A 23,860-nucleotide genomic window follows, 5' to 3' on the forward strand; every position below is an offset into this window, starting at 1 on the left:
CCAGTTTGCAAATAAAACTAATAATGTTTTGAGCTTGAAACTTTTTTAACTGAGCCCTTTTTTCATTGTCGTAGATCATGCAAGAGGATTCTCTCTGGGGAACGCAAACCCTTCTTAAAGCACCTCGAGAGAACATTTATATGAATTAATTATGTGTTCATGACTCCTCTTCTTGTGGAATCTAGTTCTTCAAACAATTTGGTTCTTTCTACCGAGAAAAGTGTTTGGAAACCTGGGTTGGGAAAGACAAGGAAATCATTCTGACACTTCCACCTGAGCTGCAGTCCTGCCCAGGGACAGTCCTGTACTGCAACTAGGAAGTGGAGGCTACCAGAGCAAATAATACAATACAATACAATAGTAGAGTTGGAAGGGACCTTGGAGGTCTTCTAGTCCAACCCCCTGCCTAGGCAGGAAACCCTATACTGTTTCAGACAAATGGCTATCCAACATCTTCTTAAAGACTTCCAGTGTTGGGGCATTCACAACTTCTGGAGGCAACTTCTGTTCCACTGATTAATTGTTCTAACTGTCAGGAAGTTTCTCCTCAGTTCTAAGTTGCTTCTCTCCTTGATTAGTTTCCACCCATTGCTTCTTGTTCTACCCTCAGGTGCCTTGGAAAATAGTTTGACTCCCTCTTCTTTGTGGCAACCCCTGAGATATTGGAAGACTGCTATCATGTCTCCCCTAGTCCTTCTTTCTCTTAAGCTAGACATACCCAGTTCCTGCAACCGTTCTTCATATGTTTTAGTCTCCAGTCCCCTAATCCTCTTTGTTGCTCTTCTCTGCACTCTTTCTAGAGTCTCCGCATCTTTAGAAAGAGTGCAGAGAAGAGCAACAAAGATGATTAGGGGACTGGAGACTAAAACATATGTATAATGCAATAATTGTATTATTACCCCATTGTAAGATTTTTGTTCCCCCGGCAACAATAAGAGGTATGGTTTTTAAAAACAAAATGGAAGTCGTTTAAACTTTTTGCAGTTTAAGTCCATAAAACCCAAATTGCAGGTACAATTTATTTTGCATTCATAGAGTTCCCCCATGTGGTTGTAATCTCGCATTGCAGTTTACAAATGGAGACAGCAGTTCACACATACAATTCAGTTTGTGTTGGCCATATTCAGCACATTTAAATTTGTTTGTGTGCTGACATCAGTGCCCTGCTAAGCAGAGTTTAAAACATTGTCTGTACATGGGCATCTAAAGAGGCATCATTATTAGGTCCACAGCAGAATGGCAGGTAGCTACACTTATCTCAGCTTTCCACAATCCATGACTAGAATAGGACCAGTACTGGGTTTTAGCTATTTACAACAGGCTTGTGCAATGCAAAAGAGGGGCGTGATGGCTCAGTGGTTAATGAACCCAGGTTTGAGTGCTGTGCAAAAGGATAAGCTCCCTGCCCCAGCTCCTGCCCACCTAGCAGTTCAAAAACATGCGCGTGCTCCCGCTAGCGAACCGGTAGTGAAGATAGGATACCATTACTGGGTAAAAACATACCATGAGAAACAGAGTAGAATCAGATCTAGAATATGGAGAAAGAGAGATCTTATTTGCAATATATTGTACGTGTGAAGTTTCAATAAATACCACTCCTAAAATGCCGTTGGCAGGCAAACAGTTTTCAGCAGTTACAGGTTTTAGAAAGGAAATTTGCAATTTCCTTGCAAATTTGGCTTTTGAACGTCACTGATTTGGATTGGAATTCAACGGCCACGTGAAATCTAGGAAAGAATAAAGATTAAGGTAAAGATATATTAAGTTCTGAGATTCTTTGAGGATTAAATCAGAAGAACGGATATTTTGGGTTAATTCCCAATCTGGATCATAAGTCAGATTTAAAATTTTGTTTAGCAACTCATCAACCAGGGAATTATTTCACCTGAAATCATTTTCTCCCTTAGATTTTGAACTTTAAACAAAGTTCCAAGCTGGTCCAATAGCGGGAAAATATTTTTAATACTTCCAACTACGCCAGGCAATAGGAATGACTTATTTTTATTTCATGAAAAAGCAGCATTTAAGGCAGAGGCACATACTTTCAGAAATAAGCCACATTCTCAGTATTACTTTTTTTTCCTGGCGTCATAGATTAGATGTCATTATTTCAAATATATATTTCTGTCCCATCAGTGAATCACTGATTTAATAGGAACCGACCACTGGTGTTATTAGAGACTGACCTAGGCTTCCCCAAAAAGCAGGAGGCAGAGTCCTGGTCCCAACAAAACCCTTTTTATTAAACAAATGTGAATTCCTCTCAATCGCATTCAGCAAGGCCCACCAAACAGTCTTTCAAAGGAATATTTATGACTACAGACCTTATCTATCTTGGAAAGCTGCCATGTAAATATTTTCCAAATGAGATGCTGTGCAAGGAAAGGCTGGGCACAGAGTCTCTGAGATTCACAGACAGATCTTCACACTCCTGAAACAAATCTAATGACCAAACAAATTGTTTCCTGCAAAAGCCCACTCCCCTTTCTCTCCTCTTTTATTTCCTATGGGAGGGGCGAATCACCTTCCACCTGTGGTTTTACTCCCAAGTCGACCCTGATTTCTTAGCTGTTCTTTTCTCCTGGCAGCTCTGCGCATGCGCACACTGGGAACAGGCTCCAGCTATTCCTCTGCTTCACTGCTGTCTGTCTCCGAAGGCAGCTGATCACTGCCAGACAGCCATGGCCTCATCTCTGCCTCTTGACACAGAGCCCTCATCTGAGCCTTCCCCAGACTCCAGGACTGGCCCACGTTCCTCCCCAACCTTCTCACTGTCTGACTCTGCAGCCAGCGCCACTGGCCACTGGCAGGCCACAACATACATCCAGGCATTAAAACATATCAGGAAGAGGGTCCCCCCACCAGATTAGTATCATCTATGCAAGGAGGGTCCCCCTCCCCTCTATAGAGCATAGAAGCAAGGAATTCTGTTACAACCCTGGAAAAGTTGTATTTTCTAGCTACTGTAAAAGGGATTGCAATATATATTGTTTAGCTGTGATTTAAAATACAGCAGCTTTTCTTTAACTCGGGGAATTATGTAGCATGTCCAATTCAGAATACAGCTAAAAATTATTTCCATCACATCCAGTTGCCTGAGTTCTCCAGTGTTATTTAATCTCCTTTGCTCAAGTGCTTTTGATCCAAAATACAGTGTATTGCACAGAGCTACCTATTTGCCTGTTAAACTGATTAATGCTTGCTAAATTCCAGTTTAAAGTCCAGGGTCTGCGTGGACTTATATTATCTGTCATAGCTTTCGCATTCTTGCAAAATCGGGAATTCCCATGTAGGTGTGTGGATATGTCCAAAGTTGTGTTCAATAGATCTGAGTGAGTACTGCATTCAATTTATTGTCATTTATGGCAGTGACTCGGTGCCTAAGATGCTGAGCTTGTTGATCAGAAAGGTCGGCAGTTCAGCAGTTTGAATCCCTAGCGCCGCGTAAGGGAGTGAGCTCCCGTTACTTGTCCCAGCTTCTGCCAACCTAGCAGTTCGAAAGCATGTAAAAATGCAAGTAGAAAAATAGGGACCACCTTTGGTGGGAAGGGAACAGCGTTCTGTGCGCCTTTGGCATTTAGTCATGCCAGCCATATGATCACGGAGATGTCTTCGGACAACACTGTCTCTTCGGTTTTGAAGAGCACCGCCCCCTAGAGTCGGGAATGACTAGCACATATGTGAGAGGGGAACCTTTACCTTTACCAGAATACAGCAACTGCAAAATAGGTTTTGCGTGATAGGGAGCTCAAGTTAAATCGCTCCCTTGAGCACAGTTGGGAAAAACCTCTGCCTGAGAATTTTTAAAGGGAAATAGAAAGCTGCCGTAAGCTGACCTAGTTTTGGAAATACTGCACTTTAAGTACAAATTGTTGAAAATAATCTCAGTTGGCTGGGTCTGGATAACTCAATGAGCCATAAACATTTTGATTTTCAAGCTGCACCCATCTCCTTTGTGCAGTCCGTTTAAAAAAAGCCAACCTCCCTGATGTTTTAATGTTGTGATGGCGAACCTATGGCACGCATGCCACAGGTGACAGGTCGAGCCATTTCTGAGAGCACGGAAGGCATTGCCCTGTCAGCTCCAGCCCGCATGCCGGCCAGCTGATTTTTGGGTTGATTTTTGGCCGTTTCTCACGCTCCAGAGGCTTCTCTGAAGCCTCCAGAGGGTGAAAAACCGCCTAATGTGCAAACTGGAAGTTCAGGAATTGACTTTGGTTTGCGCGTTGGGCTGTTTTTCGCCTTCCGGAGGGAGAAAAAACGCCCCAATGGGCAACCCAGAAGTTTGTTCCCAAACTTCCTGTTTGCGCGATGGGTGGTTTTTTGCCCTCCCCAGGCTCCTAGAAAGCCTCTGGAGCCTGGGGAGGGTGAAAAATGGATCTACTGGGCCCACCGGAAGTCAGAAAACGGCCGTGTTTCTGGCCTCTGGGGGGTGGGGGAGGCCGTTTTCGCCCTCCGCAGGCTCCAAGAAAGCCGTGTGCGCATGCTTGGGGCAGTGGCGAGGGGTGTCGCATGCGCAGGGGCACAGGGATGGGCACGTCAGAGTGTGTGTTTTTGGCCCCCGAGCCTTTTTCGCCATGACTGGTTTAATGCCAGGGTGAAAATCGAGCCGTGAAATCCAGACTGCAGATTGATTTGGCTCTTGTTCGGTTGGAAGCGTCTGGGTTTTTTTTGAGTTTCAACTATGCAAGGCTCCTCATCAGTCAATCAAAGCCACTCTGCTTTTGGACTTTCTCCCTTCTCAGAGGAAGTGCTCATCTGTCCACAGCTGGCAAACCTGCGTTGCGGTTTTGTATCCTTTGCACGAGATTTTTTTTTTTTCCTGCAGTCAAGATGAGCACGGAGAGGGGGCGATTTGTGGTTTTCGGTCTTTGCTTGTTTTTGCTTCCTTTTTATTTTATGTTCGGTAATAATTCCTTTGCATGGGTTTCTGCCATGAAGGGAGAAACAAATGTCAACTCTTCCTCCCCCCCACCCCACCCCCGTTGTTCCCCTCCCTTTATTTTCTCCTCCTTTTGAGTTGCTATTATTTCTAACATTTCTATTTTCGTGTTTTTGTTTTTTAATTTGCAGTTCAAGCTTCACATAAAGGCTGCCAACTCAAAGGATGTTCCTGCATTCCCCCTGCTTTTGCAGTAATGTGTTTCGGCCATTTTATATCTCTTCCTTTTAAACACGAATCCTTCTGATCAGTGTTAGTATTAAGGGGGCGGGGTGGTGGTGAAGGAAGAGGCCTCCTCCTCCTCCTCCTCTTTGTCTTCTACTTCTTCCTCCTCTTCTTCTTCCTTCCTCTTCCTCTTCTTCTCCTCCTCTTCTCCTTCCTCCTCCTTCCTCCTCTTCTTCTCCTTCCTTCCTCCTCCTCTTCTCCTTCCTTCCTTCCTCCTCCTCTTCTCCTTCCTCCTCCTTCCTCCTCTTCTTCTCCTTCCTTCCTTCCTCCTCCTCTTCTCCTTCCTTCCTTCCTCCTCCTCTTCTCCCTCCTCCTCCTCCACCTCTTCTTCTCCTTCCTCCTTCCTCCTCTTCTTCTCCTTCCTCCTCCTCCTCTTCGTCTCCTCCCCATCCTCCTCCTCTCCTCCTTCTCCTCCTCTCTCCTCTCATTCCTCCTCCTCCTGTTCTCCTCCTTCCTTCCTCCTCCTCTTCTTCTCCCTCCTTCCTCCTCCTCCACCTCTTCTTCTCTCCTCCCTCTATCCTCCTCTTCTTCTCCTTCCTCCCCCTCTTCTTCTTCCTTCCTTCCTCCTCATTTTCATCTCCTCACCATCCTCCTCCTCCTCCTCTCCTTCTCCACCTCTCTCCTCTCCTATTCTCCTTCCTCCTCCACGTCTTCTTCTCCTCCTTCCTTCCTCCTCCTCTTCTTCTCCTTCCTTCCTCCTTCTTATCCTCTCTCCCCCCCCTCCTCCCCCCTCCTCCTCCAAAGACCAGCAATGGTGATGTTCTTTGAAATAGGTGAAAGGATGAAGACCAAAGAGTTCATGAATTGGGTCCCTGAGGTTCAGGGATGTTAGCAGGGAGGGAGTCCCCCCCCCCAAAAAAAAAAAATCAAGAAAACCATACAATCAGAGTCCCTGTCCTTTTTTTAACGTCCATCCCAATTCTCATAAAGAGATGACAGGGCTTCAATCAACGGTTGTGATCACCATATTGAGGTTGTTTGGACATGCAGATAGTCCTCGACTTACGATCGCCATGGATCCCAAAATTCCTGTTGCTAAGCAAGGGGGTCGTTAAGTGAGTTTTGCCCCCTTTTTACAACTTGTCATGCCACAGTGGTTAAATGAATCACTGCAGTTGTTAAGTCACTAACCTGGTTGCTAAGTGAATCTGGTTTTCCCCATTGACTTTGCTTGTCAACAAAAGGGGATCAATGAATTTTGGGAGACCGCATCGGTCATAGATATGAACCAGTGGCCGAGCATCTCAAATTTGATCACATGATCACGGAGATGCTGCAATGGTCTTAACAAGAAAATGGTCATAAGTCACTTTTTCAGTGCCGTTGTAGCGTTGAATTGTCACTAAATAAACGGTTGTAAGTCGAAGACTAGCTGTACATCCATGGGAGACTTCCCTGTTGATCCCTGGGTCAAGAGAGCTCTTCTTGAATGAAATCTGGTGGCCGATGAATACCTTGTAATGGCAGACTTGGCCCATTTCTTTCTGGCCACAACCTATTGAGGAGCAGGGAGGAGCAAAAGCACATCCTTGACTATCCTAATATTTTAACGGAAAGCAACAAATTTATCTGGGAGTCCCATTGAAGTCGATGGGATTGTCTTTTGAGTTCATATATGAAGGATCGCATGAGCCTTAATTTTTAATTCCCATTAAAAACCACTCGTATTTTACAAATTTGATTGTGCCTTGAATTTCTTCAAGATCAAGAAATGTATTCATTCTCCTTAGGATTTTAGACATGTCATATTCTTCCACGGCTTCGGTTTGTCACACATTTTTTCTCAATAAGGATCATATTTTTGCAAAGCCATCACTGCAGTTAAATTTCCCTTGGCCTTTTTTTTTTTTTTTTGTACCAACAAAAAAATTCCATCCATTTTTCAAAAGCTAGCAGGAAGTGAAAATAATTCCGGACTTGGAATAACTGTATGAATTATGTCCTTCCCAAAGTCTCCAAGATATTGCAGTGATCTATTATGGAAGGAGTGCAGGTTTTCTCTAGAACTGCTCTCCAGGATAATTTTCGATTATAAATGCATGTTTTCTTGCCTCTCTGGAGAAAAATACGATCAGGCTAAATTCAGCTGGGTTGCCATGTCGCATTCTGTCATTGAGGAATTCTAAAGTTCTAGGCTGCATCAACAGAGGGATAGAATCAAGATCACGTGAAGGGTTAATACCACTTTATAAGGCCTTGGTAAGGCCACGCTTGGAATCCTGCATCCAGTTTTGGCCTCCACGATGTAGAAAAGATGTGGAGACTCTAGAAAGAGTGCAGAGAAGAGCAACAAAGAGGATTAGGGGAGTGGAAGCTAAAACATATGAAGAACAGTTGCAGGAACTGGGTATGTTTAGTTTAGTAGAAAGAAGGACTAGGGGAGACATGATAGCATTGTTCCAATATCTCAGGGGTTGCCACAAAGAAGAGGGAGTCAAACTATTCTCCAAAGCAGCTGAGGGTAGAACAAGAAGCAATGGGTGGAAAGTAATCAAGGAGAAAAGCAACTTAGAACTAAGGAGAAATTTCTTGACAGTTAGAACAATTAACAACTTGTCTCCAGAAGTTGTGAATGCGCCAACACTGGAAGTTTTTAAGAAGATGTTGGATATCCATTTGTCTGAAGTGGTGTAGCGTTTCCTTCCTAAGCAGGGGGTTGGACTAGAAGACCTCCAAGGTCCTTTCCAACTCTGTTATTCTATTCTAAATAAAGCCAGAGTACAAATACCTAGTAAGAAAATCATCCTGATGTTCTACAATAGTGGCAGGGAAAACTTAGGCCGAGCAGTGCTTGGAGTGTCACTGATGATGCATTCATTTTGGTTGCCACGAATCTCCTTGAGACCCAACCTTAAGCTCCCAGGCTCAGATCTTTGAACAGTGGCTCTATCCCTGAGTCAGTGCAACAATCACAGATCAGCAAGTATCTCTGACTCCTTAGGCTTTGTACTGGGATTTTCAGCAAGGAAGAAAACATATTTATTTCTTCTGGTTATCACGAAGAAGGTTTGCATGCTTCTAAAACATTTTAATGACTATCAGCCCGGAGGTGTACAAAAAAAAATCCCAGCCCATAAAGAAATTTGTTTCTTTGTCTTAATCCCATCTTTTAATCACCAGGTGCCCAATATGGAACCATAAGGACTTTTCTACCTTATACGAAAGCTATGCCATTGTATTCTGCTTTCATGAAGTCCTATCCAATCCAATGCTTCTTCCAGGAAGAACTGTAAGACGACAGAAAAACTAGGGACTTATTGCATGTTATTTTCTGTTTTGCATGGCTCTCCACTGGCATAATACTTCTGAATTTCCCTGGGTGCTTATACATGGGCCTCCTGCTTCTTAACTCAACCTAACAGGTTGATTTTCCTTTCCTTTAACCAAACAGCTCTGGGGAGCTCGTAAAAACTAACAAATGCAACTTATATCCAATGCAGAGTTGCAAAAAAGTTTGGGTTTGCTTGATGATTCATTCCATTTTGGTTTTCTTCATCTAAGCCATTTTAAGATGGGGATGGACTTTAACTCCCAGAATGCTGGCTGAGGTATTCTCGGAATTGAAGCCCACATGTCTTAAAATGGCTCGGGTTGGAAAACACCAACCTAACGGAAGAATAGGGCATGAAGTAACTCCTTGCAAAAGACGCTGGAATTCTAAATTTTCCAAAATTAAAGAGTGTCTGAAGGAATTAATTAATTGCCTGTTTGGAGAAAGAGAAACACAATTTGTTACAGTTGGGATCAAACTTAATGGGATAATGGATATTGGAGCCTGAATTTAAGCCAATAGCACTATGTACTTTGAATGAATGTCAAAGCTAGTGTTTCATACAATCTTTTTTTTTAAAAAAACTTGCCAATTCTAGTAAGTATGCAACAGCCTTTTCTAACCACTATCCTCTAATTAGAGGAAATATCAAACTTTCTGATTTGACAACGTGCTGAAATGATAAATGACCCCATGAACAAAATAGACGATGACTTCCTTGTGGTTAATATTGGTAGAAAATGCACTTTTAATACTTAATTTTTTTAATTCAGCCAGTAGAATGGTAGGACGTTACATTATAAAAAAGAACTCATTTTCTTGAATTTTTTAAAGGTTCCAATCATATTCAAAACAATTTCTAATGAGGAGAAGCTTGCCTACTCTTGCATAAATCCTAGAATCTTCATCTTTGTGACGCTGTCTACCGTACGTGAGAATCTTGTCCATTTCAATTGTTTTGATCCGCAAAATAAATTACCCTTCAAGCAAAGGACAACACTTCGCTGTTGTTCGGACATAATAGTCTTTAAAGGAGACATTTAAACTTTGTGAAAAATAAGTAGATGTGCAAGCATACTAAGAAAAGAGGACAAGTGGAAAAGATTTGCAATACTCAAAAGTGTGAATTTGCCTTTCACCGTTTGAGAATCTTTTCCCCCCGGTGAGTTGAGATGACACCTCTCACGATCCACAGATAACGCTGTTGAAATTGATTCTGGAGATGAATTCTGGGAATTGTGACAACTAGTATTCTGACCCAGGCTTCCTTAAAGAACATGAAGCAGAGTCTTGGTCCCGCCAAAACCCCTTTTATTTACACGACTGTGAATTCCTTTCGTTCCCAGTCAGCAAGGCTTGGCAAACAGTCTTTCCGAGGAACGTTTATCCACACGAACCTTATCTCGCTTGGAGCGCTGCCAAACTAGTTTCCGAATGCAGGGCAAGGCAAAACCTGGCACAGAGACTCTAATAGTCACAAACAGAACTTTCCACTCTTGAAACGACAGAATGAATGAATTGTTTCCTGCAAAAGCCCCCTCCCCATTCGCTCCTCTTTTGCGTCCTCTGGGAGGGGCCAATCACCGTCAAGCTATGGCTTTACTCCTAAATTGACCCTGCTTTCTTAGTTGGTCTTGTCTTCTGGCAGCTCTGCGCATGCACATACTAGGAACAGGCTCCAGCTGTTCTTCTGCCTCACTGCTGGCTAGCTCCCTCTCTGCTTCCAATGTAGAGCCCTCATCTGAGCTTTCCTCAGCCCCCAGGACAGGCCCATGTTCCTCCCCAACCTCTTCACTGTCCGACTCTGCTGCCAGTGGGCCACAATAAATAGCTAGAGAGCACTAGGTTGAATCTTGATTTGGCAGATGGAAATCTTGGCACACTGATTAAAACTGTACTTTCCTAAGGGTCCTGAGAAAGAACAAAGCTGTGAGTACCGAGCCAGTTGAAACCCTGCGAAAACTTTCAGTGTAGACTTTGGATGGGGGAAAGAAGGAAGCTATTTTGCCAGAATGATTTTTACACATTCATCGTTGTTAAATGGCGAGTCCAAGCAAAGTTGAACGTACCAATAAGTTCCGCAAAGGTGGTGAAGTGTTAAAATTTTTTCTGTTGTCCCACAAATTATTTTCCATTCTGATGTAATTCCAAGAGGTGACCTCGATTTAGTTCCTTGGCTTCCCGAATCCATTTCTTTTCAAGTTGATGTCCTACCAAATTTGTCTCGGCATCTAACTTAAGTCGTCTCCTGTTTCTTGCCTTTTTAAACCGCTTTTTGAATATGCACTGCTGAGTCTCCCCCCCCCCCCGCCCGCCGCATTCCATTGCTTCTCCTTTCCAACAGTTGAGATGGATTTTAAGGTTTTCTTGATCTCCGCCCATGCTAAAACTAACCAAAGGTGGGGCTTGATCTTTCTTCAACTAAACATGGGTTTTTTGGGGAGGGAAGGTAACAGGCTAAGTGTGGAATTGAGCTATCGCAAAAGATAAAACAGATAGAGCTGTGATGGTGAATCTATTACACAGGTGGCATGCAGACCCCTCTCTGCGGGCATGCGAGCTGTCGCCCCAGCTCAGCTCCACTGCACATATGCGCATGCCTCCCAACGGCCAGCTGATTTCTTGGTCTCTGCTGCGCATGCGTGAGGGGTGGGGTACATGCGGGAGACACATGTGCATGCGTGGGGGTGTCATAGGTGGGGGAGCCCCCCCCCATGGCCCATTTTTAGTCCCAGGTGGCTGCAGGGGCCCTGCTAGGACTAAAATGGGGCGGCGCATGCAGGGCGGTTGGTGCACACGCATTGCATTGAGTGCAGGCACACATGCACACTTTCGGCACGTGACGACAAAAAGATTAACCATCACTGAGACAGAGCGTAGAGTGTGTTCCTCAAAATTGGTAACTTGTATGGATTCTCGCTCCCAGAATTGCCCAGCCAAGCTGGCTAGCGGAGGGGATTCTGGGAATTGAAGTCCATACAGCTAAAAGTGACCAAGGTTGAGGAACATCAGGCTAGAGATGAAACAGCTTTTATGACGAACGGTTGCAGGAACGGTTGCATGGCTAGTCTAGTGAAGAGAAGGACCAGGGGAGACATGATAGAAGTTTTCCAATATTTGAGGGGCTGCCACAGAGAGGAGGGGGTCAAGCTATTTTCCAAGGCACCCGTAGGCCAGGCGAGGAATAAAGGATGGAAACTGACCAAGGAGAAATTCAACCTAGAAATAAGGATGAATTTTCTGACAGTGACAGCCATCAACCCATGGAACAGAAGTTGCCGTCAGAGGTTGTGGGAGCTTCATCACTGGAGGCTTTCAAGAAGAGACTGGACTGCCATCTGTCAGAAACGGTGCTTGGGCAGGGGGTTGGACTAGATGACCTACAAGCAGAGGTGGGTTCCTATCAGTTCGGACTGGTTCGGCAAACCGGTAGTAACTTGGCAGCCTGGGTCACTGCAACTGGCAGCGACCCAGGCCTGCCACGCCCCCAAACCAGTTGTCTCTCTCGTCTTCTTTTTGCCTTCTGGACATGCACAGAGCAGTTTTGGTTTTACGGCGCATCAAGTGTGCAAAGCGTGCGGGGGTGATGGTGCGCATCCTTGAGCGAACTGGCAGTAGCGGCAGCCGGAACAGCCCCCCCCCTCCCCGCCTACAAGGTCCCTTCCAACTCTTATTAATCTGTATCTTATCTATCTATCCATCTCTGCTGGTAGACCTTAACTTTTCCCCGATTTGAAAACTGGAGCCAGTTTCTTAATCCTGCCCCGTTCCACGCCGTTTGTGCAATTCTCTGGGGCTTGAGTGCTTTGTTATAGTGTACTTTTGCTTCTGTCTTGTGTCCTATTTTTCATTGGCTTCCGTGCCTGCTGAATCTGTTCTCCTCCTGCTTAGTTTGTGGAACTTTTGTTACACTGCTTGTGGGGGTGGGGGAGATGTAGACAACCGTTGTCTAAAGATGTACTTTCCGCCTGTGTGGGGAACTTAACGGGCTAGCCAGTCTTGCGTGACATCCTTCTTAGCAGTCAAGGGAAACGTGTTCAATGAGTCAAATGGAGAAAAAAATGTTCACAAGCCACCTTTTTCAGTGCCATTGTAACTTTGGTGGCTAAATGAACTGTTGTAAGTCGAGGACTACTTGTATTATGGAATTCCCTGGTCAGAGATTTCCCCATGCTAGTAACACAGTTTGTTCAGTGAACAATCTGGTTAAAAGCAGACTGCGCAGCGTCCTTTTTCCCCTGCTGACCGGAATCCCGGATCCCCCACCACCATAGAGTCTCCTCCTAGCGCGGCCTCCTTTACCTCTCCTAACCAAAAGCTCTATCAATTGTGGAGCCGACAGGCAACAGGGAGCCGCAGCAGAGGGATGAAAAAGCCACATGCGGCTCCGGAGCCGCCAGTTGTCGCCCCCTGGTTTAGACACAGTGTAAAATAAAAATTGTTAGAAAAGTTAAAAGTCTTTCCTCCCCATTATCTTGTAATTGCACCAGCCCAAAGGGTGCAAATATCTTACAGGAAGGCTGGTGGAAGTAAACAGGATGCAAATGTCTATGTACACTGGATTTGCAGCCCTCCTTCCAGTCCCAATAAATCAGAGGTCCCCAGCCAGTACTGGTTCCCAACAGACCTGGTACTAGTTCACGGCCTGTTGGGAATCAGGCCGCACAAACAGCAGGTGGAACATACAAAGCTCCATTTGTGTAAGCAGCAGGCGTGTGCACGAAAGCATCCCCTCTTCCCCCATCACTGCTGTCAGTCCGCAGAACCGGAAAGGTTGGGGACCACTGCAGTAAATGATAGAAAATGGGGAGGCTGTATTACTTATTTTTAACCTTTTGCTGATTAGGGCACTAAATAACAACGTCCTGCTTTATGGCACTCTCTGGGCTATGTCTAGTTCGTTGACTCCTGAACTTGCTTTTCCTTTCTGCATCTATCTATGCCTTTCTTCACAGTAACCCTTGGCTGTGCACAGAATAATGTGTCTCCTCACCACTTGTGGGATGTGCTTTCACTCTTGCATGTAAGTACAGCTTGAGAAGAAAAGTTTGTCTGTTTTTGGAGGGAGCTTACCGGCATGATGAGTATGGTTCGAACGGAGTCTCGGCTTCTTTTGGCCAGGATAAACAAGCATTTCTAACTGGGACATAAACACGTTGACTCCACTCCAGGAGTGGATGAGATTTCAGCCCCGTTGAGACCACAGGCACAGCTCGAGCACAGAAAAACAGTCCCATAGATTTCAATGGGGAATAAAATCAACAACACACCAAATTCATAAGGGAGCAAATAGATCTGGTCTATTACATCCCCCATTACCTATGCTTACCCTGGTACAGCAATCACCAACTGGTGGTCCGTAGGCCACTGGTGATTTGCGAGAAAAGTTTGGTGGTCCACAGAAAAATCATTGCATTTTTTATTTTGGACTAAATCAGGGATCCTCAAATTACAGCCTGCCGAGGCAATGGCTCCCATTCGCTGACAGGATGGGGTCCTTCAGGAACTTAGCTTGGCTGCCTATTTAGTAACTCCACCCTTTCCTTCCCTCCCTTCCGGGAACTTTAGTGAGCGGTGCGCGAAACTGTGGCCAGGCTCCTCAAATGACAGAGTTTGCAGGGAGCCGATCTACCGTGTTTCCCCGAAAATAAGACAGGGTCTTATTTTCTTTTGATTCCCGAAATAAGCACATGGCATTATTTTGGGGGAGGTCTTATTATTTTTGAGGTGCAGGAGGCAGCGAGCGTGGCCACCTCATGGCTGCTGCTGTGTTGCAATATTTTCGGGGAGGGCTTATTTTGGGGGGAGGGCTTATTTTAGCACATGCACTCAAAAGCCCGATTGGGCTTATTATCCGGGGAGGTCTTATTTTCGGGAAAACAGGGTAGCGCCCAGGCTGGCTACAAGACAAACATTCATTATTTGAGATTCCTATCTGCAATGGACAGGAAGACTAGGGTTGACCCCGGGCGCTTCTTTTTGCTAACAGGCGGCCAAGCTAAGTGCCTGAAGGACTCCATCCCGTCCCTAGTTCATATTAGCGGTCCACGGGATTTAAAATTATGAATTTAGTGGTCCATGAGGTCCGAAAGGTTGGTGACCCCTGCCCTGGTAGGTTCCCCACATCACAAACTTTCTAATTTTGAAATAAATCCAGGACATTTCAGTTATTGCCTGGATTTCAATTGGTTCAGAGGGAAATCCCCTCTAGAGCCATTGCAACTTCATCCTTTTGTGGTTTAACCTAAAAGTATTTTGCATTATAGAGGGGAATCCTTTAAAGCAGGGGTGTCCAAACTTGGGAACTTTAAGACTTGTGGACTTCAACTCCCAGAATTCCCCAGCCAGCCCTGGGGAATTCTGGGAGTTGAAGTCCACAAGTCTTAAAGTTCCCAAGTTTGGACACCCCTGCCTTAAAGAGTTTAGCATGGGTTCTGTTAATTCAGTTTCCAGATAAACAACCCTTGAAACACAATGCTACATATTTTAATACTAGGTTGTTGGATACTAACAGAATTAGGGGTCGGCGGTTCAAATCCCTAGCACTGTGTAATAGAGTGAGCTCCCGTTCCTTGTCCCAGCTTCCGCCAACCTAGCTGTTCGAAAGCACGTAAGAAATGCAAATAGAAAAATAGGAACCACCTTTGGTGGGAAGGGAACAGCATTCCATGCGCCTTCAGCGTTTAGTCATGTCGGCCACATGACCACAGAGACGTCTGAACAGCGCTAGCTCTTCGCCTTTGAAATGAATATGAGTACCGCCCCCTAGAGTCGGGGACGACTAGCACATGTGTGCGAGGGGAACTTTTACCTTTAAACAAATAGACAAATCAGACATGGTGCCCCTAGGCACAACTTCAAGAAAAAAAAGATGAGATGCAGTGAGATGATGGAACATCACCCCGGAATTCCCCAGCTTCAAGGGCTAATTGTTTGAAATGAAATGGGCACAGCACATTCAAAAGTAGGATTCCTTGACTTAAGTACTATCTAGAATGCATCATCTTCAAATTCCCAGAATTCTTTGAGGTAGACAGGAGTTCTGGGACTTGGAAGTAGCTTCAAAATGGACCAGATGGCTGAAAATCTTAGTTCCAAGACCTTTCTCCCAACTGGTTGGAGATCTGCTAGTAAATACTACATATTGCAAACCTCGGTGTACTTGTGAGCTTGTGCTGTTTCTGAACATGAATTGTATGTGTGACTTACCATTCTTTGGATTTGTATTGTTTTCCCTTTGCCTCAAAGAAATGGAATCAAAACCACAACAAAATTGCAAAATCTGTCTATAACTGTCCAGCTGGAGCTTTGTAGCATATTTTTGAAACTTACATGAAGGTTTATGTTTTACCTCTCTCTCCCAGCTGATTAAAAAATAAAACTGTGAACAACAATAGGACTATATTACTTCTATTTTTGTGGGGTCTTCTTTTTAAGTTTATACGACAGCCGTAAAACTTTGTAGGTCGAGCTTATTAACTTTCTATTCTGAAAATATCCTGTTTTTACCAGAATGAATCTGTAACCAATTTACCATGACAAATATATGTTATGTATCTGTCCATTAGACTTCCGTTATCAAAGTAAAAAAAAGTCTTCATTTTTTCAAAATACACTAATATTAATGGGAATTTTCTGCATTTGAAGAAGATGGGGCTTTTTGTATATATTCTTAAATGTCTAATTCTCAAGAGCCTGAACACCTAAAGTGGGAAGAAGAAAATACAATTAAAGAGAGAGGGAAAAAAAACCTCAACCAAGTAATTAACATTGTTTTGTGCGTATGTGCCTTTTTTAAAGAATGTTTTGATTTTTGATTTATTGTCCAGTATTTGTATGGGTTGGGAATGGGGAGGGAGCCTGTCAACAAAATAACAGATGGATTTTACATTTATTTTCCCCCCATATTTCTTTGAAAACGCACAGCCATTTTTTCTTTCACTCTGTTTTTCTGTTAGTTTACAGATTTCACATATCATCCTGTGCTCCTTTGTTCAAGTAAGAGCATTCTGGCAAGGTTCAAGCATTCTGCTTCATGTGTTTTCATGTGCTGGGCATGTATATTCAGGTCTAGTTAGGACCCTATGAATTTCCTCAACCTCAAGAGCCATTTTGGACAGCACGGAAGGGCTGTTGAGATACTGCCAGCCCACTTTGTCACCTGCTTGTAGGGGTAACCAATTTATTTCCCCTGTCCTGTGTGGGAAACCATATCAAGTACAGAACAGAAATAAAATATCCTGGGAGAAAATTATCAGTTCTCTGGTTTTAGTTTCTTTGGGGGATGAAAGTTTCAGTAGTAGTAGACCATTTGGTCTAGTGCAGGGGTATCAAACTCAAGGCCTGGGAGCCAGATCCGACCCGCGGGGTGCTTAGATCTGGGCCATGGGCTGCCATGGAAACAGAAAAAGATCAGCCTACAGTGTCTCTGCCAGCAAAAACGGAGCTCAAGAGAGCCGTGCAGTCTTCCCAGGCCCCGTTTTCAGCCGCGATAGCCTCCTGCAGCTCTCTGCCTGTGAAAATGGAGCTCCATTTTTGCTGGGAGAAGGCTGCAGGAGGCTGTTACAACTGAAAATGGGGGCCAGGGGGTATGCGCAGTCCACCGGAGCTCTGTTTTCGCTGGTAGAGGGCTGCAGGAGGCCATCACAGCCGAAAATGGAGCTCAGGAGCCTGTTTTCACTGGCAGAGCACTCGGGCCACCACAGGCGCCCCCGATCAGAGTAACGTCAAGCTGGCCACGCCTATCCTGGCCTCCGAGATCAAACACAACCCCAATGGATCCCTCAATGAAATCGAGTTTGACACCCCTGGTCTAGTGGATTCCAGAGCAGGAGACAGTGAATTCTAGTCCTGCCTTAGGCATGAAAGCCAGCTGGGTGATTTTGGGCCATTCACCAGGTGATGGTGAGTTCTAGTCCCATCTTAGCCATGGAGGCCAGTCACACTCTCCATCCAATTCAGCTCTAAAGGTGACGGTTCTGGAAAAATAGGAGAAGGAAGACAGATAGGTTTGTCACCTTCAGTTATTTCTAAAAATATTAAAGGTGCAATACAATTTGTTTTTTGAAGTATGCAGGTCCCAGTTGCTAGACTTGACTATATCATCCCATTTCTCATGTCTTCATTCACGCTCTTTACTTTGGAAGGCAAACAACAACTTGTTTATTTTTCTGTTAACGTTATTTTCCCTTTCTTTGTATTCTGAACCTTTTTCCTTTTCTTCTCTTTTTTTCTGTAGCTTCTTCTTTATGTAGCTGTCAGTCACCTTGCCAAGTTCCACTTTTCTTCTCCTTATGGACTATAAGCGCATTAGAAGACCCATCAGAGTCTGTCTCACAAACCCCCCTTCCCCAGTTGAGAGACGAGTTACCTCATTTCTTCCACCACCTCCACCTTTGTGGTCTTTGAAAATTAACTTGTTGGGTCTCTTTGCATTCACTTATTTGACAAGTTTCAGTCCACATTCAGACTTTTCAAGCTGCCCAGACTGATGAGGCAGAAGAGGGGGGGGCAGAGAGAACTTGGGCACCATCGTACTTTGTTGCACTTGGAAACTTTCTAGGTTCTGATGCAAGGAGAAAGGACTCCTGAAGTGGACCTGCGTACGTGTGTGTGTGTGTCTATGCATGTCAGAAGGTTGCGTGTGTTTATATGCAAACTCCAGATACTGCTGAAGTATCTTGCTGAAGTGTTAGACCAAATCTGGCACTCAGTCTTAGTTCTTTCTGAGAGGGGATATAATCCTAGTCGCGTTGAAAGCCATATGAATTCGTCCCATGTTCCTAAAGTTTGTCTTCACAACACTCCTTAGCCTATGGCAGGGGTCAGCAACCCGCGGCTCTGGAGCCACATGTGGCTCTTCCATCCCTCTGCTGCAGCTCCCTGTCGCCGGTCAGCTCCACAATTGATAGGGCGTTCGGATAGGACAGGTAGAGGAAAAAAGGACACCGTGCTAGGAGGAGACTCTATGGTGGGGGAACCAGACTTCCAGTCAGCAGAGGAAAAAGGACGTTGTGCTAGGAGGAGACTCTGTGGTGGTGGAACCAGACTTCCAGTCAGCTCCAGAATTGAAATAAGGGGCTTCCGGTTAGGACCTTTGTGGCTCTTTGAATCTATAAGGTTGCCGACCCCTGGCCTATGGAGACTCAGGCATCAAACTTAAGGATGGAGCCACCATTTTGGATTACACCCTATTTTTAACCCAGTTCAAATTGTTTGACTTCTTTTACTTACCTTTCAACCTGACCTCCATAGTGCTCTGACCTAGGCTTCCCCACATTATGAAGCAGACTCCTTGTCCTGACTTTTTATTAAGTTACTGTGAATTCCACTCATTCCCATCCAGCAGTCTTTCAAAGGAGGATTTACAGTCACAGACATTGTCTGGCGTGGAGAGCTGCCAGGCCGATCTCTGCAAAACTTGGCAAGGAGCCTCGGAGAGTCAAGAAACAATTCATCGAACTAATTGTCTCCTGCAAACTCCACTCCCCTTTCGCTCCTCTTTTATTTCCTATGGGAGGGGTAATTTATCGTCCATCTGTGGCCTCACTCCCAAGTCGGCCCTTTCTCCTTAGCTGTTCCCTTCATCTGACACCTCTGCGCATGCACACACTAGGAACAGGCTTCAGCTTTTCGTCTGCCTCACGGATGTCTGACTTCGAAGGCAACTGATAACTGTCAGACGACCCCCATCTCTGCCTCTGACACAGAGCCCTCATCAGAGCCTTCCCCAGACTCCAGGACTGGCCCGTGTTCCTCCCCAACCTCTTCACTGTCCGAATCTGCTGCCAGCTCTGCTGGCCACTAGCAGGCCACAACATATAGCTTTGGGAAATTCCTATGAATATTACTAGTCTCTTTGCTGTCTGGTGAACACTTCATGTACAGGTAGTCCTCAACGTACAACCTCAACAGAGCCCCAAATTTCCATTGCTTTGCAAGACAGATATTAAATGAGTCACACCTCATTTTTACGACATTTCTTGTCACAGCTGCGAAGCATATTACTGCCGCTGTTAAGTAAATCATGAGCTTGTTAAGCAGATCTGGATTCCCCCATGGGCTTTCCTCGTTGGAAACCAGGCTGAGATCATATGACCCCAGAACAGTCATAAGTACATGCCAGTTGCCAAGTGTCCAAATTTTGATCACATGACCTTGGGGATCCACGAGGATCGTATGCAAACTGGCCGTCAATCACTTTTCTCAGCACGGTTGTAACTTCAAACAGTCACTGCGGGAATGGTTATAAGTTGAGGACTATCTATTGCCTATCAGGAAGTCACTGTTTACCTTTGGTACTCGAGGAATTGTTGATGATTCTGACTTTTGCATCTCACGGGGATTTGTTCTGTTCCGCTTTAAAAGTTCATCCCTGTCACCTTAAAAACCCAGTAAACATGTCCTGAAAGCGAGTTCAGAATCGCATGTGGAACAGAGAATATTCCCTAATGAGTTCAACCTGATTAATGATTGTTTTCCTCGACGTGCTGGCATTTAATATTTACAGACGGGACACCGCTCGCCATTCCTCTGTTTTCTGGATCAACAAGCAAGGAATTTGGTAGTTGAAACACTCCATGATCTTCATCCCCAAGGCCTAAAGTGCTCTAGAAGTCAACAGTCCATTCTTTTGGCGATGACTGATATTTTTCAAGATAAACTCTTGCCAAGCAGTTCCAATGAAGTCAAAGATTAAAAACGAGTTGCAATAAAATGCAGTGAAAAATCAAAGCAATGAAATCAAACCCAAAGATGCTGTGTCAACATTAAGCACACCTCTCCAAGGTTGGGTGAATTCCCCCAGTTCTATGTGGACTACACAAACAGTTTGGGTCAGAAGCAACATATGGGTTGTGGAGTGTCCGGTCACACAACAGGCTGACTTATTGTGAGAACGATCAAACCTTACAATACATGGGTTAGAAATTCTTGGCCAGAACCATCAAGGATTGTCTCCCACTTTTTTTCAGGGTTAAAACCTGGATGGTAAACCTGTTCACTTTATATCCTGGTGTGTAAATTGTATCTCTTGCAGGAGGTATGTCTACCCTGGCTCAGCTGTACTAGTGGGATCCCTGAAGAGTGACTCTCGGGGGGACACAGTGTGATTCATTTTCAGAATTGTTTGGGTCGTGGTTTATTCCATTTATTTATTTTTCAGGGCGTGCAGAATCCTGCACAAAACCCGGACCGATTCTGAACAGCAGAACAACAACAAAAAAATAGTCCTGTAAATCGGGATAGAAATCAAAATGCAAACCACAGAAGGTACAAAATCGAATAAACAAAACCACAAATACAGTACGAGATGCAGTCCAGGAATAAACCAGACAGTATTACACAAAGGCACTCTGTTGCACACTCGCACAATTCCGGCAGATGACTCACTTGGTTCACTAATGTTACAGACAAACTGGGGAGGCCTGCCCAGTGCTTCATCACTGGAGGGATTTAGGAAAAGACTGGGCAACCGCCTGTCTGAAATGGTATAGGCAGGGGTGGGATTCAGCCGGTTCGAACTGGCTAATTTTGCATCCGGTTTGCCGAACCGGTAGTTGGAAGGACTGGCCAGCCCTGCCCACCCCACCCCTCCCAGGAGTCTCCTCATGGCCCGTTCATCGTGCCAGGTAAGTGCAGGGCCCGTGCAAAGGCTCTGGGAAGGTGAGAAACGGGCCTCCAGGAAGTCTGGAAGCGGGACAGTTTCTGGGCCTCCGGAGCCCAGGAGAGGCCATTTTCACCCTCCCGGAGACTTGCGAAAAGCCTCCGGAGCCTAGGGAGGGCGAAAAAGGGGCCTTCCGGAAGTCCCCAAATGGGCCTGTTTCCAGAGCCCAGGGGAGGCTGTTTTCACCCTCCCGGAGGCTTGAAAAAAGCCTCCAGAGGCTGGGGAGGATGAAAAGCAGGGCTTCCAGAAGTCCGGAAATGGGCCGGTTTCCGGCCTCTGGAGCCCAGGGGAAGCCATTTTGCCCTCCCGGAGACTTGAGGAAAACCTCTGGAGCCTGGGAGGTGGGTGAAAACACACACACTCTCTCCATGGTGCAGGAGGCCGAGTAGGCCACGCCCACCCAGCAACCGGGCAGGGAACTGGATGCTAAAAATTTTCAATCCATCCCTGGGTATAGGGTCTCCTGCTTGAGGAGAGGGTTGGACTAGAAGACCTCCAAGGTCCCTTCCAGCTCGATTCTGAATCCCTTGGGCATCGAGATCAGGAAAACAATGCACTCACAGGTTGAAGATACCTTCTCCTGGAGAAGATAGAACCTGTGAAGGCAAGGTTTTGCACCCATGTTTGGTGCCCGACTTGGGGTTGGGAGGGGAGACTTTAACAATTGGAGGAAAAATCGCATTTTCTGCATTGCCTGCTGGGTTTAGCATTGTGACTGCAATTATCTTGGAAAAAGAAGGTACAATTCTTAACTGGAACCTTGAAAGGAAGAAATATGATGCAACAGGATTTATACTGTCTTGGGAGTGTCAAGGGAGAGAAAGCAGTGGGTACCCCATGGATTGTGAAGTGCCTCTTTTTGTGTGCTAACAAAGCTTTGAAGCTGAAAGCTCCATAGCTTTTACTTTCTCCATTCAATTGATTAAATCAGGCCTAATGACTCTTAAAAATTAACAGATTAAGAGTTGGAAGGGACCTTGCAGGTCATCTAGTCCACCCCCTGCCCAAGCAGGAGACCCTACATCTGCCTCTACCTAGGATCAAACTCACAACCTCTGGATTGAGAGACGAGAGCTCCACCTCTAGGGGGAATCATGCTTTACAGTTTGCCCCCCCAGTTATCTGGAAAGTATTAAGATAATCTTATTTTTAATATAAATGATTACCATTTCAGGGAGTAAAAAAGTGATCAATTTAGCTGTTGCTGTTACCACGATGACTGGGGAGCAGTGATGTGTTAATATTGTTTTGTGGCTGTTTACTGGGATCGCCATTTCTAAATCCTTTAGATTTGTGTCGGGAAAGATGTGCATTTCTGCCATGTTCACCTTATGTCTTATTGCCTTGATATGAAATACACTTTTCCGATGATGTTTAAAGACGTTTCTGCAACAGTGAAAGTCCAGAGCTTATTCCTACAGGGAGTTTTATGTGTAATTGAAGCGTGCCAACAATGTCGCCTCGTACGGTGACGATAACCAAATTGCCAAGCTCAGACCTGTAGGCCGCCCAAGATCACGAAGCCGACTCCTCGTCCCGATAAAACCTCTTTTATTTAGGTTGAAGAGAATTCCTCTCCAGCAAAGTCCCGGCCAACAGTCTTTCGTGAGATTTCAGAACTACAAACCTTTATCAGGCTTGGAGAGTTGCCAGGCCGATATCTTCCAAACGCCACTCTGTAGCGGGCAATACTTGGCAAGAAGTCAGGAACAGATCTTCACCCTAATGAATGGAACTCATTGTCTCCTGCAAACTCCACTCCCCTTTTGCTCCTCTTTATTCCTATGGAAGGGGCCATTCAGTCGGCCCTTGTTCCCTTCTCCTGGCAGCTCTGTGCACGCGCACACTGGGAACAGGCTCCAGCTGTTTGTCTGCCTCATTGATGTCACACTCCGAAGGCAGCTGGTAACTGTCAGACGGCCCCATCTCTGTCTCCGAGTCCTCTGCAGAGCACTCACCCGAGCCTTCCCCAGACTCCAGGATTGGCCCATGTTCCTCCCCAACTGCCTCACTGTCTTGAGTGCCACCAGCCCCGCTAGCAGGCCACAAGACCAACAGCCCATTTAATGATGTTGGGCAGCACCCATCGTCAAGGGTCTGTCAAGATCTTTTTGTTGGGATCCTGAGCTCCCCATTCCTTGGATATCCACAATATATCTTGATTCCCAATGGCGAAAAGTAGGGATACTCTCCACCTTTTATATAAATCCATTTAGCCAACATGACTGATGCTGGGAATCGGCGTTTGAAATCACAGACCCTGAAAGCTGTGTGGGGCGGCTGGTTTTTCCGCTCAGAGTAGTTACACTACTTACGACTTGGGTCGGTTCATCTTCAATACTGCCCTTCAAGCGCGTTGGTAGGCATAGGGCAGGGGTGTCCAAACTTGGGAACTTTAAGACTTGTGGACTTCAACTCCCAGAATTCCCCAGCCAGCTATGCTGGCTGGGGAATTCTGGGAGTTGAAGTCCACAAGTCTTAAAGTTCCCAAGTTTGGACACCCCTGGCATAGGGCTACTAATGAAATGTTTCTAAGTTGAGGACTACGGGTACTACGGACACAAGTAAAAAAACTAATTCTGTACTGGGCCAGGGATGGATTCCATGAGCTTCTCCCGATGCTGACTTGGGCTTGAAGTCCCTACTTGGCACCTTAAAAATGTGGTGCAGCTTCGCGATTCCCATTTGAGAGCTGCGTAATACGCAGGGCCAAGTATGCGGAGCAGTGAAGCCAATTCTTCACTGTCAAAGCAGGCTG

The 23,860-nt window shown here is 45.3% G+C and overlaps 1 protein-coding gene across 3 annotated transcripts in view; it reads left to right on the forward strand.

Annotated features, from left to right (window-relative positions):
• The window catches only part of SEPTIN11 (septin 11), a 125,733-nt gene extending 103,248 nt beyond the window's left edge, over positions 1–22,485 (forward strand). The window contains exons 10-11 of one of the 3 annotated variants that reach the window (XR_014175989.1): positions 13,394–14,728; positions 14,865–16,208. Coding sequence is in view for 2 of the 3 variants with exons in the window: in XM_081960422.1 (XP_081816548.1) it covers positions 17,677–17,692 (16 nt within the window). In the remaining variant the exon portion in view is untranslated. Of the gene's footprint in view, positions 1–5,073; positions 6,014–13,393; positions 14,729–14,864; positions 16,209–17,676 lie in introns of those variants that run through there. The other 2 variants (XM_081960422.1, XM_081960421.1) reach the window with 2 other exon arrangements.
• Positions 22,486–23,860: the final 1,375 nt, after the last annotated feature.

The sequence above is a fragment of the Natrix helvetica genome, assembly GCF_964273705.1.
Source record: "Natrix helvetica genome assembly, chromosome: 7".
NCBI lineage: Eukaryota > Metazoa > Chordata > Lepidosauria > Squamata > Natricidae > Natrix > Natrix helvetica.